Source organism: Rattus rattus, chromosome 1 (genome assembly GCF_011064425.1).
Source record: "Rattus rattus isolate New Zealand chromosome 1, Rrattus_CSIRO_v1, whole genome shotgun sequence".
Lineage (NCBI taxonomy): Eukaryota > Metazoa > Chordata > Mammalia > Rodentia > Muridae > Rattus > Rattus rattus.
In genome coordinates this window covers 215,113,792-215,125,603 of record NC_046154.1, presented here as the reverse complement: position 1 = coordinate 215,125,603, position 11,812 = coordinate 215,113,792, and the positions used below count along the sequence as shown (strand labels likewise).

Sequence of the window (11,812 nt, the reverse complement as noted above, 5' to 3'; positions counted from 1 at the left end):
AAGGAATACTGATTCTTGCTTCCTGTTATTTTTGTATTTGGATGTGGGATTATGTGTGCATGCTTCTCTTCTTTTGGTTTTGTTTCAAAAAAGATTACTTTCTTGCCTTATCTAGAGTGTAGTTTGCCTCCTTGTGTTGGACTCTGCCATTTATTATCCTTTGTAGGGTTGGATTTGTGGAAAGATATTGTGTAAATTTGATTTTGTCATAGAATATCTTGGTTTCTCCCTCAACGTTGATTGATAGTTTTGCTGGATTATGGTAGCCTGTGCTGACATTTGTGTTCTCTTAGGGTCTGTATGACCTCTGTCCAGGATCTCCTGGCTTTCATAGTCTCTAGTGAGAGGTCTGGTGTAATTTTGATAGGTCTGCCTTTCTAGGTTACTTGACCTTTTTCACTTACTGCTTTTAATATTCTTTCTTTGTTTTGTGCATTTGGTGTTTTGACTATTATATGACAGGAGGAATTTGTTTTGTGGTCCAATCTATTTGAAGTTATGTAGGCTTCCTGTATGTTCATAGTTATCTCTTTCTTTAGGTTAGGGAAGTTTTCTTTTACAATTTTGTTGAAGATATTTACTGGCCCTTTAAGTTGAGAGTCTTCACTCTCTTCTATACCTATTATCCTTAGGTTTGATCTTCTCATTGTGTCCTGGATTTCCTGTGTTTTTGCCTAGGAGCTTTTACCATTTTACATCATCTTTGACAGTTGTGTTGATGTTTTCTATGGAATATTCTGCTCCTGAGATTCTCTCTTCTATCTCTTTTATTCTGTTGGTGATGCTTGCATCTATGACTCCTGATCTCTTCTCTTCGGGGTTGTCTCCCTTTCTGCTTTCTTTATTGTTTCTATTTCCATTTTTAACTCCTGGATGGTTTTGTTCATTTCCTTCTCCTGTTTGCTTGTGTTTTCCTGTAGTTCTTTAAGGGATTTTGTGTTTCCTCTTTAAGGACTTCACTTGTATACTTGTGTTGTCCTGTATTTCCTTAAGGGAGATATTTATGACCTTTTTAAAGTCCTCCATCATCATGATAAAATGTGATTTTAAATTTAAATCTTGCTTTTCCAGTGTGTTTGGATATCTAGTTTTTGTTTTGGAGGAAGAACTGGGCTCTAATAATGCCAAGTAGTCTTGGTTTTGCTTGGGTTCCTGAGCTTGCCTCTCACCATCAGGTTGTCTCTAGTGTTAGCTTGTCTTGCTGTGTCTGATGGTAGCTCCTGTGGGCCTGTGTCACCACTCCTATAGACCTGTTTTCCTGTTTTCTTTCAGCCAGTTATAGGAATAGATTGTTCTGCTCTCAGGCATATAGTTGCTCCTGGTGGCTGGCTTTTAGCTCTTGGTGAGGGCAGCAACTGGAAGGGTCCTGCCCCTACTGCTCCTAGGTCCCTTTGCACAGGGAGCACAGATGGCACTAGTCATTTTCCTCTTGAGTCGTGAATGTTGGTGGAGAGTAGTCTCCTCTTGCTTTTCAGGAGTGGCTACACTTCTGAGGGTCTAGCTCTCCCCCCATCCCCCATGGGATTTGGGTGCAAGGAACTGTTTGACTGGTTCAGTTCAGAACTGGGCACAGATCTGGACCTCAGGGCTCCTGCAACAGACTGCTCCTATATTCCTGTGTCCAGAGGCACTATGCAGTTTCCTCTTGGGCCGGGATGTAAGCAAAGGTGGGCAGAAGTGGCAGTCCATCCTACCCTGCAGTCTCAGGATTGCCCGCACTTCTGGGTGTTCAGCTTTCTCTCCCACAAGACTTGGGAGCAGGAAGCTGTGCTGAAGACCCAATTTTAACTTCATAACCTTAACAGGAAACCAAGATAATGACCACACTGAGAGCTACTTGTTCATGACACTACAAACCATACATATTTAGGATAGTGTTTTTCTATTTATTAACCCTGAACATTTGCAGACAGATGTTAATCAAAGAATGCCTAGCTTATTAATTTAATATACTAAAAAAATAAAATACTATGTTTGTACAATAGTAGAAAACTCTAAGAGCTGGCTGGCTGCTTCTTAGTACAATTATCAGCAGTATTTAGTCTAAGTACCATTAACTGCTGGTCAGCTACCACCTTGTTAACATTTTATTAGCACTAAACAGAAGAGTAAAGGTAGAAGTCGGAATTGGAGGAATAGAGGGGAAACTGTGGTCAGGGTGTATTATGTGAGAACAGAGCAAATAAAAATTTTAATTACATCACTTAAGCTAACATTTGTGCCTCTCCCTAATGTTCCCTCAATCTAATTTCTCTTATTCTTACAAATAGACAAGGACAGCAATCAGGAATCTGTGATGAAAAATTATACATCAATAACTACATTCATCCTGGTAGGACTAACTGATGATGCAAATCTTCAAATTCTGCTTTTCATATTTCTGCTCTTAACCTATTTATTGAGTGTGGTTGGTAACCTGACCATCATCACTCTCACACTGGTGGATTCTCATCTTAAAACACCTATGTATTTTTTCCTCAGAAATTTCTCCATTTTGGAAGTCTCATTCACAACTGTCTGTATTCCCAGATTCCTCTACACAATGGCATCTGGGGACAATACCATTACCTATAATGCATGTGCTACTCAACTATTTTTTGTTATTATCCTGGGTGTGACTGAGTTTTTCCTGCTGACTGCCATGTCCTATGACCGTTATGTGGCCATCTGCAAGCCTCTGCATTACACTACCATCATGAACAACAGGGTCTGCATCCAGTTCCTTATTGGCTGTTATCTAATGGCTTTAATTATTGTCATCCCACCTTTTAGCATGAGCTTTAAGCTTGAGTTCTGTAACTCCAATGTCATAGATCACTTTGGCTGTGACGCTGCTCCCATCCTGAAGATCAGCTGCTCCAACACTGAGTTCATAGAACGGTTTGTCTTGATCTTGGCTGTGCTGACACTCATGTTCACGTTGTTGTGTGTGGTAATGTCTTACACATACATTATCAGAACCATCCTCAGATTCCCATCAGCCCAGCAAAGAAAAAAGGCTTTCTCTACTTGTTCTTCTCATATAATTGTGGTTTCTATCACTTATGGCAGCTGTATTTTCATCTATATTAAACCGTCTGCAAAAGAAGGAGTGGCTGTAAATAAGGTTGTGTCTGTGCTCACGACTTCAGTTGCTCCAGTTATGAATCCTTTCATCTACACTCTGAGGAATAAGCAAGTGGTTCAAGCTTTCAAAGACATGATCAAAAAGATGGCCTCTATCACAAAGAGCTAAAGGACCCCTGTGAGGGTTAACGTAACAGGATCTAGAAGCACCTAGAAACAAGCTTCTGGGCATGCCCGTGAGGAATTATAGATCAACAGAGGTGGGAAAACCACTTTAACTGTGAGCAACATCATGAGTTGTGCTCCTGGACTGAATACAAAGGAAACAGACCTGAACTCTGGAATTCATCAAGCCTTGTTTTCTGGCAGAGGTTATAATATGACCACCTGCCTCAAGGTCCTGCCACCACACGTGCCATAAAGTGTGAGCCAAAACAAACCCATCCCATCTCCAGTTTCTTTTGCCAGTTATTTTGTCATGGCAATGAGGAAAGTAACTGATACAGAGGTTTTGAAAAAAGAATTGGAGCCATTGCTGTGACTGACTTGACTGTGTAGTCATAGGCCTTTCGAACTACTTTTAGGATGAATGTAGAAAGGTTTGGAACTTTGGCCTAGAAAAGACCTCAAATACTATAAGTGAAGACGTTCTGGTTGTAGTTTTAAACATCAGGAGACTGAGAGAAGTGTGGACAGAGGAGACCCAGTTCATTAGGTTTTAGAAGGGAATAAGAACTCGATCAGGAACTTAGGAAGGGGCTATTCATATGATATTCTGGCAAATAATCTGAATGCATTCTGCCCATGTGTTGGGAAAGTTAATGGGATTGAATTCAAAGATATTAAACTAATTTGGCTGTTGGAAGACATTTCAAAGCAAGACAGTACTCCAGCTGTTACAGGTTACTGAATTTATCCAAACAGACAGTGAGAAAAAGCAAATATTTAGACAGAGACTCTTTTCTCCACTTCCTTGCCAGCATCTGCTGTCCCCTGAGTGTTTAATATTTGCAATTCTGACTGGTGTGAGGTGGAATCTTGGGGTTGTTTTGATTGCATTTCCCTGATGACTAAGGATGTTGAATATTTCTTTAAGTACTTCTCAGCCATTCAGTACTACACAGCTGAGAATTCTTTGTTTACCTCTGTACCCCATTTGAAAATAGGGTTATCTGGCTCTCTGGAGTCTAATGTCTTGTGTTCTTTGTATATCTTGGATATTAGCCCTCTATCCAATGAAGGATTGGTAAAGAACCTTTCCCAATCTGTTGGTTCCCATTTTGTCCTAATGACAGTGTCCTTGGCCTTACAGAAGCTTTGCAGTTTTGTGAGATTCCATTTGTCGATTCTTGATCTTAGAGCATAAGCCATTGGTGTTTTGTTCAGGAAATTTTCTCCAGTGCCCATGTGTTCAAGATTCTTCCCCACTTTTTCTTCTATTCATTTGAGTGTATCTGGTTTGATGTGGAGGTCCTTGATCAACTTAGACTTAAGCTTTGTACAGGGTGATAAGAATGGATCAATTTGCATTCTTCTAGATGCTGACCTCCAGTTGAACCAGCACCATTTTTTGAAAATGCTATCTTTTTTTCATTGGATGGCTTTAGCTCCTTTGTCAAAAATCAAGTAACCATAGGTGTGTGGGTTCATTTCTGGGTCTTCAATTCTGTTCCACTGATCTACCTTCCTGTCTTTGTACCAATACCATACAGTTTTTATCACTATTGCTCTGTAATACTGCTCAAGGTAAAGGATGGTGTTTCCTGCAGAAGTTCTTTTATTGTTGAGAATAGTTTTCCCTATCCTGGGTTTTTGTTATTCCAAATGAATTTGCAAATTGCTCTTTCTATCTCTATGAAGAACTGGGTAGGAATTGGATGGGGATTTCATTGAATCTGTAGATCACTTTCAGTAAAATGGGCCATTTTTACTATATTAATCCTGCCAATCCATAGAACATGGGAGGTCTTTTCATCTTCTGAGATCTTCTTCAATTTCTTTCTTCAGAGACTTGAAGCTCTTGTCATATGATCTTTCTGTTGCTTGGTTAAAGTCACACTGAGATATTTTATAATATTTGGGACAATTGTAAAGGGTGTCATTTCCTAATTTCTTTCTCAGCCTCTTTAACCTTTAAGAAGAGGAAGGCTACTGATTTGTTTGAGATAATTTTATACCCAGCCACTTTGCTGAAGATGTTTATCAGGTTTAGCAGTTTTCTAGTGGAACTTTTGGAGACACTTAGGTATACAATGATATATTCTGCAAATAGTGATATTTTGACTACTTCCATTCCAATTTTTATCCCTATGACCTCCTTTAGTTGTCTGATTGCTCTGGCTAGGACTTTGAGTACTATATTGAATAAGTAGGGAGAGAGTGGGCAGCCTTGTCTAGTCCCTGATTTTAGTGGGATTGCTTCAAGTATTTCTCCATTTAGTTTGATGTTAGCTACTGGTTTCCTGTATATTGCTTTTAGTATGTTTAGGTATGGGCCTTGACTTCCTGATCTTTCCAGGACTTTTATCATGAAGGGGTGTTGAATTTTGCCAAATGCTTTTTCAGCATCTAATGAAATGATCATGTGGTTTTGTTCTTACAGTTTGTTTATATAATGGATTACGTTGATGGTTTTCCGTATATTAAACCATCCCTGCGTGCCTGGGATGAAGCCTACTTGATCATGGTGGATGATTGTTTTGATGTGCTCTTGGATTTGGTTTCCCAGAATTTTATTGAGTGTTTTTGCATCAATATTCATAAGGAAAATTGGTCTAAATTTCTCTTTCTTTTTTAGGTCTTTGTGTGGTTTAGGTATGAGTGTAACTATAGCTTCATAGAAGGAATTTGGTAGTGCTCTGTCTCTTTCTATTTTGTAGAATAGTTTGGATAGTATTGGTATGAGGTCTTCTATGAAGGTCTGATAGAATTCTGCACTAAACCCATCTGGTCCTGGGTTTTTTGTTTGTTTGTTTGTTTTGTTTTAGTTTTTTTGTTTTGTTTTGTTTTGTTTTTTTGTTTTTTGTTTTTTGTTTTTTTGTTTTTTTGTTTTTTGGTTGGGAGACTTTTAATAACTACTTTTGTTAGTTTAGGAGTTATGGGGTTGTTAAGATGGTTTATCTGTTCCTGATTCAACTTTGGTAACTTGTATTTGTCTAGAAAATTATCCATTTCATCCAGATTTTCCAGTTTTGTTGAATATAGGCTTTTGTAATAGGATCTGATGGGTTTTTTTTAATTTCCTCAGATTCTGTTGTTATGCCTCCCTTGTCATTTCTGATTTTGTTTATTTGGACACACTCTCTGTGCCCTCTGGTTAGTCTGGCTAAGGGTTTATCAACCTTGTTGGATTTATCAAAGAACCAGCTCCTGCTTTGGTTGTTTCTTTATATAATACTTTTGTTTCTACTTGGTTGATTTCAGCCCTGGGATTGATTATTTCCTGCCTTCTACTCTTTTTCGGTGTATTTGTTTCTTTTTGTTTTAGAGCTTTTATGTGTGCTGTCAAGCTGATGATGTATGTTGTCTCCTGTTTCTTTTTGCAGGCACTCAGAGCTATGAGTTTTCCTCTTAGCACTGCTTTCATTGTGTCCCATAAGCTTGCGTATGTTGTACCTTCATTTCATTAACTTCTAAGAAGTCTTTAATTTCTTTCTTTATTTCTTCCTTGACCAGGTTATCATTGAGTAGAGCATTGTTCAACTTCCATGTATATGGGTGTTCTTTCGTTATTGTTTTTATTAAAAACCAGCCTTAGTCCATGTTGATCTGATAGGACGCATGGGATTAGTTCTATCTTCCTGTACCTGATGAGGCTTCTTTTGTGACAGATTATACGGTCAGTTTTGGAGAAGGTACCATGAGGTGCTGAGAAGAAGGTATATCCTTTTGTTTTAGGATGGATTGTTCCATAAATATCTGTTAAATCCATTTGTTTCATAACTTCTGTTAGTTTCTCTCTGTCTCTTTTTAATTTCTGTTTCCATTTGATTTGTCATTGATGATAGTGGGGTGTTGGAAACTCCTACTATTATTGTGTGAGGTGCAATGTATGATGTGAGCTTAAATAAAATTTCTTACATGAATGTAGGTGCCCTTGCATTTGGAGCATAGATATTGAGGCTTGAGAGTTCTTCCTGGTGGATTTTTCCTTTGATAAATATGAAGTGTCCTTCCTTATCTTTTTTGATGACTTTTTGGATGAAACTCGATTTTATTCAATATTATATGTTGTCTCTCTTTTGGTTTCATTGCAAGGAGACTACTTTCTTCCTTTTTCTAGGGTATAGTTTCTCTCCTGGTGTTGGTGTTTTCTACTTATTATCATTTGTAGGGCTGCATTTGTAGAAATATATTGTGTAAATTTGGTTTCATCATGGAATATCTTGGTTTCTCCATTTATGTTAATTGAGAGTTTTCCTGGAGATAGTAGCCTGGACTGGCATTTGTGTTTTCTTAGGATCTGTATGACATCTTCCCAGGATCTTCTGGCTTTCATAGTCTCTGGTGTGAAGTCTGGTGTAATTCTTATAAATCTTCCCCTATAAGTCACTTGATCTTTTTCCCTTACTGCTTTTAATAGTCTTTCTTTCTTTGGTGCATTTGGTGTTTTGACTCTTATGTGATGGAAGGATTTTCTCTTCTGGTCCAATCTATTTGGAGTTCTGTAGGCTTCTTGTATGTTTATGGGCATCTCTTTCTTTAGGTTAGGGAAGTTTTCTTCTGTAACTTTTTGAAGATATTTACTGGACCTTTAAGTTGGGCATCTTCACTCTCTTCTATGCCTATTATCCTTAAGTTTGATCTTCTCATTGTGTCCTGGATTTCCTGGATGTTTTGGGCTAGGAGCTTTTTGTGTTTTACATTATCCTTGATGGTTGTGTTGATGTTTTCTATGGTATCTTCTGCCCTTGAGATGCTCTCTTCTGTCTCTTGTATTCTGTTGGTCATGCTTGCATCTATGGCTCCTAATCTCTTGTCTAGGTTTTCAATCTCAGGGTTGTCTCCTTTTGCTTTCTTTATTTTCTATTTCCATTTTAAATCCTGTATGGTTTTATTTCAATTCCTTCACCTGTTTGATTTATGTTTTCTCTGTAATTCTTTAAAGGGATTTTTTTTTTCCTCTTTAAAGGGTTCACTTGTTTACTTGTGTTATCCTGTATTTCTTTAAGGGAGTTATTTTTGTCCTTCTTAAAATCCTCCACCATCACCATATAATGTGATTTTAAATCGAAGTCTTGCTTTTCCAGTGTGTTTGGATATCCAGTATTTGCTGTTAGGATAACTGGGCTCTGATGATGCCAAGTAGTCTTGGTTTCTGTTGCTTATGTTCCTCAGCTTACCTCTCACCATCAGGTTGTCTCTGGTGTTAGCATGTCTTGCTGTTTCTGACAGTGGCTTGCCCGTCCTATAGGCCTGTGTGTCAGCACTCCTGTAGACCTGTTTTCCTATTTTCTTTCAGCAGGGTCTGGGAAGAGAGTGCTCTGCTCTCAGATATGTAGGTGCTTCTGGTGACTGTCTTTCAGCTCTCAGTGTGGGCAGGAAGAGAAAGAGTGCTGTCCCTGATTGCTCCTAGGTCTATGTGTCCAGGGGGCACAGATGGCGCTAGCCGATTCCCTTTTGGGTTGGAAATATGGGTAGAGAGTAGTCTCCTCTGAGTTCTCAGGAGTGTCCACACATCTGATGGTCCAGCTCTCTCCCCCATGGGGTTTGGGTGCAGGGAGCTCTTTGACCAGTTCAGTTCAGTTCCGGGCACAGACCAGAATCACAGATACCTGCTGCTGACTATATTTCTGTTTCCAGAGGTACTATGCAGTTTCCTCTTGGACCAGGGATGTGGGCAAAGGTAGGCAGATGTTGCAGTCTATCCTGAGGTCTCAGGGTGGTCCGCACTTCTGGGTGTTCAGCTCTTTCCCCCATGGGATTTAGGAGCAAGGAGCTGTGGGATGGGATCAGTTTAGTTCTGGGCATAGCCAGAAACTGGAAGTGCTCTGTCCCAGAGGACTTCTGCCTTTGTGTGTCCTGAGTCTACCAGGCAGGTCACTTGGAGCAAAAAAGATGGTCTTCCCTCTGTTCTCAGGTGTGTAGGCATTCCTAGTGACTATCTTTCAGTTCTCGGTGCACGCAGGAATCAGAAGGGTCCTGTCCCTGACTGTACCTAGCTCTCTGTGCCCAGGGGGCACAGATGGCACTAGGTGATTCCCTCCTGGGTCGGGAATGTGGGCAGAGGGTAATCTCTGATTTCTCAGGAGTGTTCGCACTTCTGAGGGTTCAGCTCTCTCCCCCAAGGGATTTGGGTGCAGGGAGTTGTTTGACTGGTTCAGTTCCATCAATTTGTCTTTTAAATGTGTCTGTTTATACTGATGTGCTAGTGTTACCTTCAGCCCTGATCACAGATGTGTCCTTTTCAGAAGAAGAGCAGTAAATGTGGAGAGCCAATGGCTAGTCAAGGTTCTGAGAAAAGTGACTGTTCAGTGTCCATCATTCAATGGAACTTCCATATCGCTCTTTCTAAGGCTCAGGGAACATCATAGAACAGTCAGAAAGAGTGTAAGAGCGGGAGCAGGGGGCAGAAAATGCTTTTAGACATGATATGGCCCATGCACCTAAAAATTCATAAAAGCTTCAGTTACCTTCATGGAATAGGCCCCATCACCTTTCAGTCATGGATTCGAGAAGGGCTTATGGGGTCAAGCCCCTCTCATAGAGCTATTGGCTATTGATGGCTACTAGAGGAGATTAAACCATTTTCTTCAATGTTGTAGACAGGAGCACATTACCCTCTGGTGGATAGCTCCACACCCATGCCGACATGAGTGGCCCTGGTTAAAATCAATGAATCGCAAAACAAAAAGGCATGATGGTTGGAAGGGGACTGGTTAAAGGAAGGGGGTTGAATAAGACAGGATGAGATTGTGAGTGGGACCAGATTGCTTTATACACAAGTATGAAATGACCAGAGAACAGATTAAGTTCTGTAAATACACAATTTGGGTGAAGAAAAGAGTACAAGTAAGCTTAAAGTGCTGGGCAATGATAATCAAAGAAGAGGCTATCAAGTTGGAAGGTGGGGAACATGGGACGGACTTGAAGGAGGGTAGTTGGGAGGATTGAAGGGGGAAAGGAAGGAGGGAATGTGATATGATTCTATCTCAATTAAAAACATATTGAAAATAAAATACTTGTTTAAAAAAGGCTCAATTATTGGAAGAAATCTTCACTGGAACAACGAAAAATTAAAACTAGAATAAAAACCTTACCCACCAAAAGATTTCAACTTGTGAGAAAATACAATGGATTAGAAGAGAACCTGAACTGAAGATATATCAAGGTTCCATGCTTGAAAACAATCACCTAGAAAAGCTTTATGCTAGAGTAAGCCTGGAAGGCACAGAGGTCTGTGATTCAAGGGGACCAGGATCCATCTGGTACTAACCATGCAATTCAACAGTGTCATGTGCTGATTCTGCAAATACAAAGATGCAAAACTGAGGGCCTATTTAATCTTGTCTCATAGTTCCAGACAACTGCAAAGGCTAGGCAGTGTGAAGCAAGGGTGGAGTCTGCGCAAGGAGGGCATGAGAGGCCGTTTCATGAAACTGTGAAAGCAAAACCTTATTTGCCATGGAGACCTCAGGGTGCTGGAGAATCTAAGACCATGGAACATCCAAGGAAAGCTGCAAGCATGTAATGGAACTGGCCTGAAAAGGGGGCTATGTGTGCTTCAGGAGGGAGAACTGGAAATGTGAGAATGTCTAAATCCTTTGAGACTATTACAAGTCCCAGAAGTCCAACATGGACCTGCAGGATTTGGTGTTTGCCCTGATGTGTTTCATTCTTCTGGTCTTTCCTTGCTATGTCCCTATTCTTCCCTCAGAATGAGAATGTTTATTCTGTGCCATCATGTATTCTAACTATAGGACTTATCTTTATTTTACAGGCATTTACGGTTTATTGCCTTGAGTATCAAAATAGACGTGTGCTTTTTATTTTTAAACAACGATAGAACTATTAAAGACTATGAGTAATCTTTTTCATTAGAGTGCATTTTTCATTGAGATGGCCATGGCCTTACAATGGACAGAGGAGAAGATTATGGCTTAAAAGTGAGATGTTGACTTCTGGTGTTTGGCCAGAGTCCCGGACCAGCGGAGGATCCCTGCCTTCAGCAGCTCTCTGCTCCCAGGCCCCCTGGAGGTTCTCACCGCCTGGTCGAGGCCGGGCCTCCTGAGGCAGCAGGCGGAGGAGACCCTGCTTGCCGCCCACCTCTGCCCGGCATCCCTGGCCCAGGAGGTGCCTGTCTCGACCTCTGGGTACCCGTAGAAGGGCCCAGGGCAGCAGATTCACTGCGTCTGGTGCACGCACCTGAAGGGACCGACGGATAAACAGCTCTCTGCACCCCGTCCGTGGGAGGGAGGCTAAACCTTCAGAGAAGCGGTGCGCCTGGGGAAACCAGAGAGGGAGCTGCACTGCACGGTACTGACCCCAGGGAAAGCAAAGCTATCTGGACCTGGTGCCTGGAACCTCCCGGGAAGGCGGCGCTATCCTGGCAGCTGAGGCCGTGGAGGCTCATAGGCAACACCCATGAGCAAACCTGGAGCCTGGGACCACAGGTAAGACAAACTTTTTCTGCTACAACGACTTGCCTGAGTCTCGGGTCACAGAGGCGGGTTCCTCTGGGGCAGGACACGCTTCAGGGTGTTTGGCCAGAGTCCCGGACCAGCGGAGGATCCCTGCCTTCAGCAGC

The 11,812-nt window shown here is 41.1% G+C and overlaps 1 protein-coding gene across 1 annotated transcript; it reads left to right on the top strand.

The window, feature by feature from the left end:
- Window positions 1–2,296: 2,296 nt before the first annotated feature.
- Window positions 2,297–3,235, top strand: LOC116890075 (olfactory receptor 6C2-like). The gene has a single exon (XM_032890838.1). It carries the CDS (start codon window positions 2,297–2,299, stop codon window positions 3,233–3,235), a length of 939 nt encoding a protein of 312 aa, XP_032746729.1.
- Window positions 3,236–11,812: the final 8,577 nt, after the last annotated feature.

What these genes read in the sequence shown, in the direction of transcription:
- LOC116890075 (XM_032890838.1), top strand. Translation starts at nt 2,297, where the DNA reads ATGAAAAATTATACATCAATAACTACATTCATCCTGGTAGGACTAACT.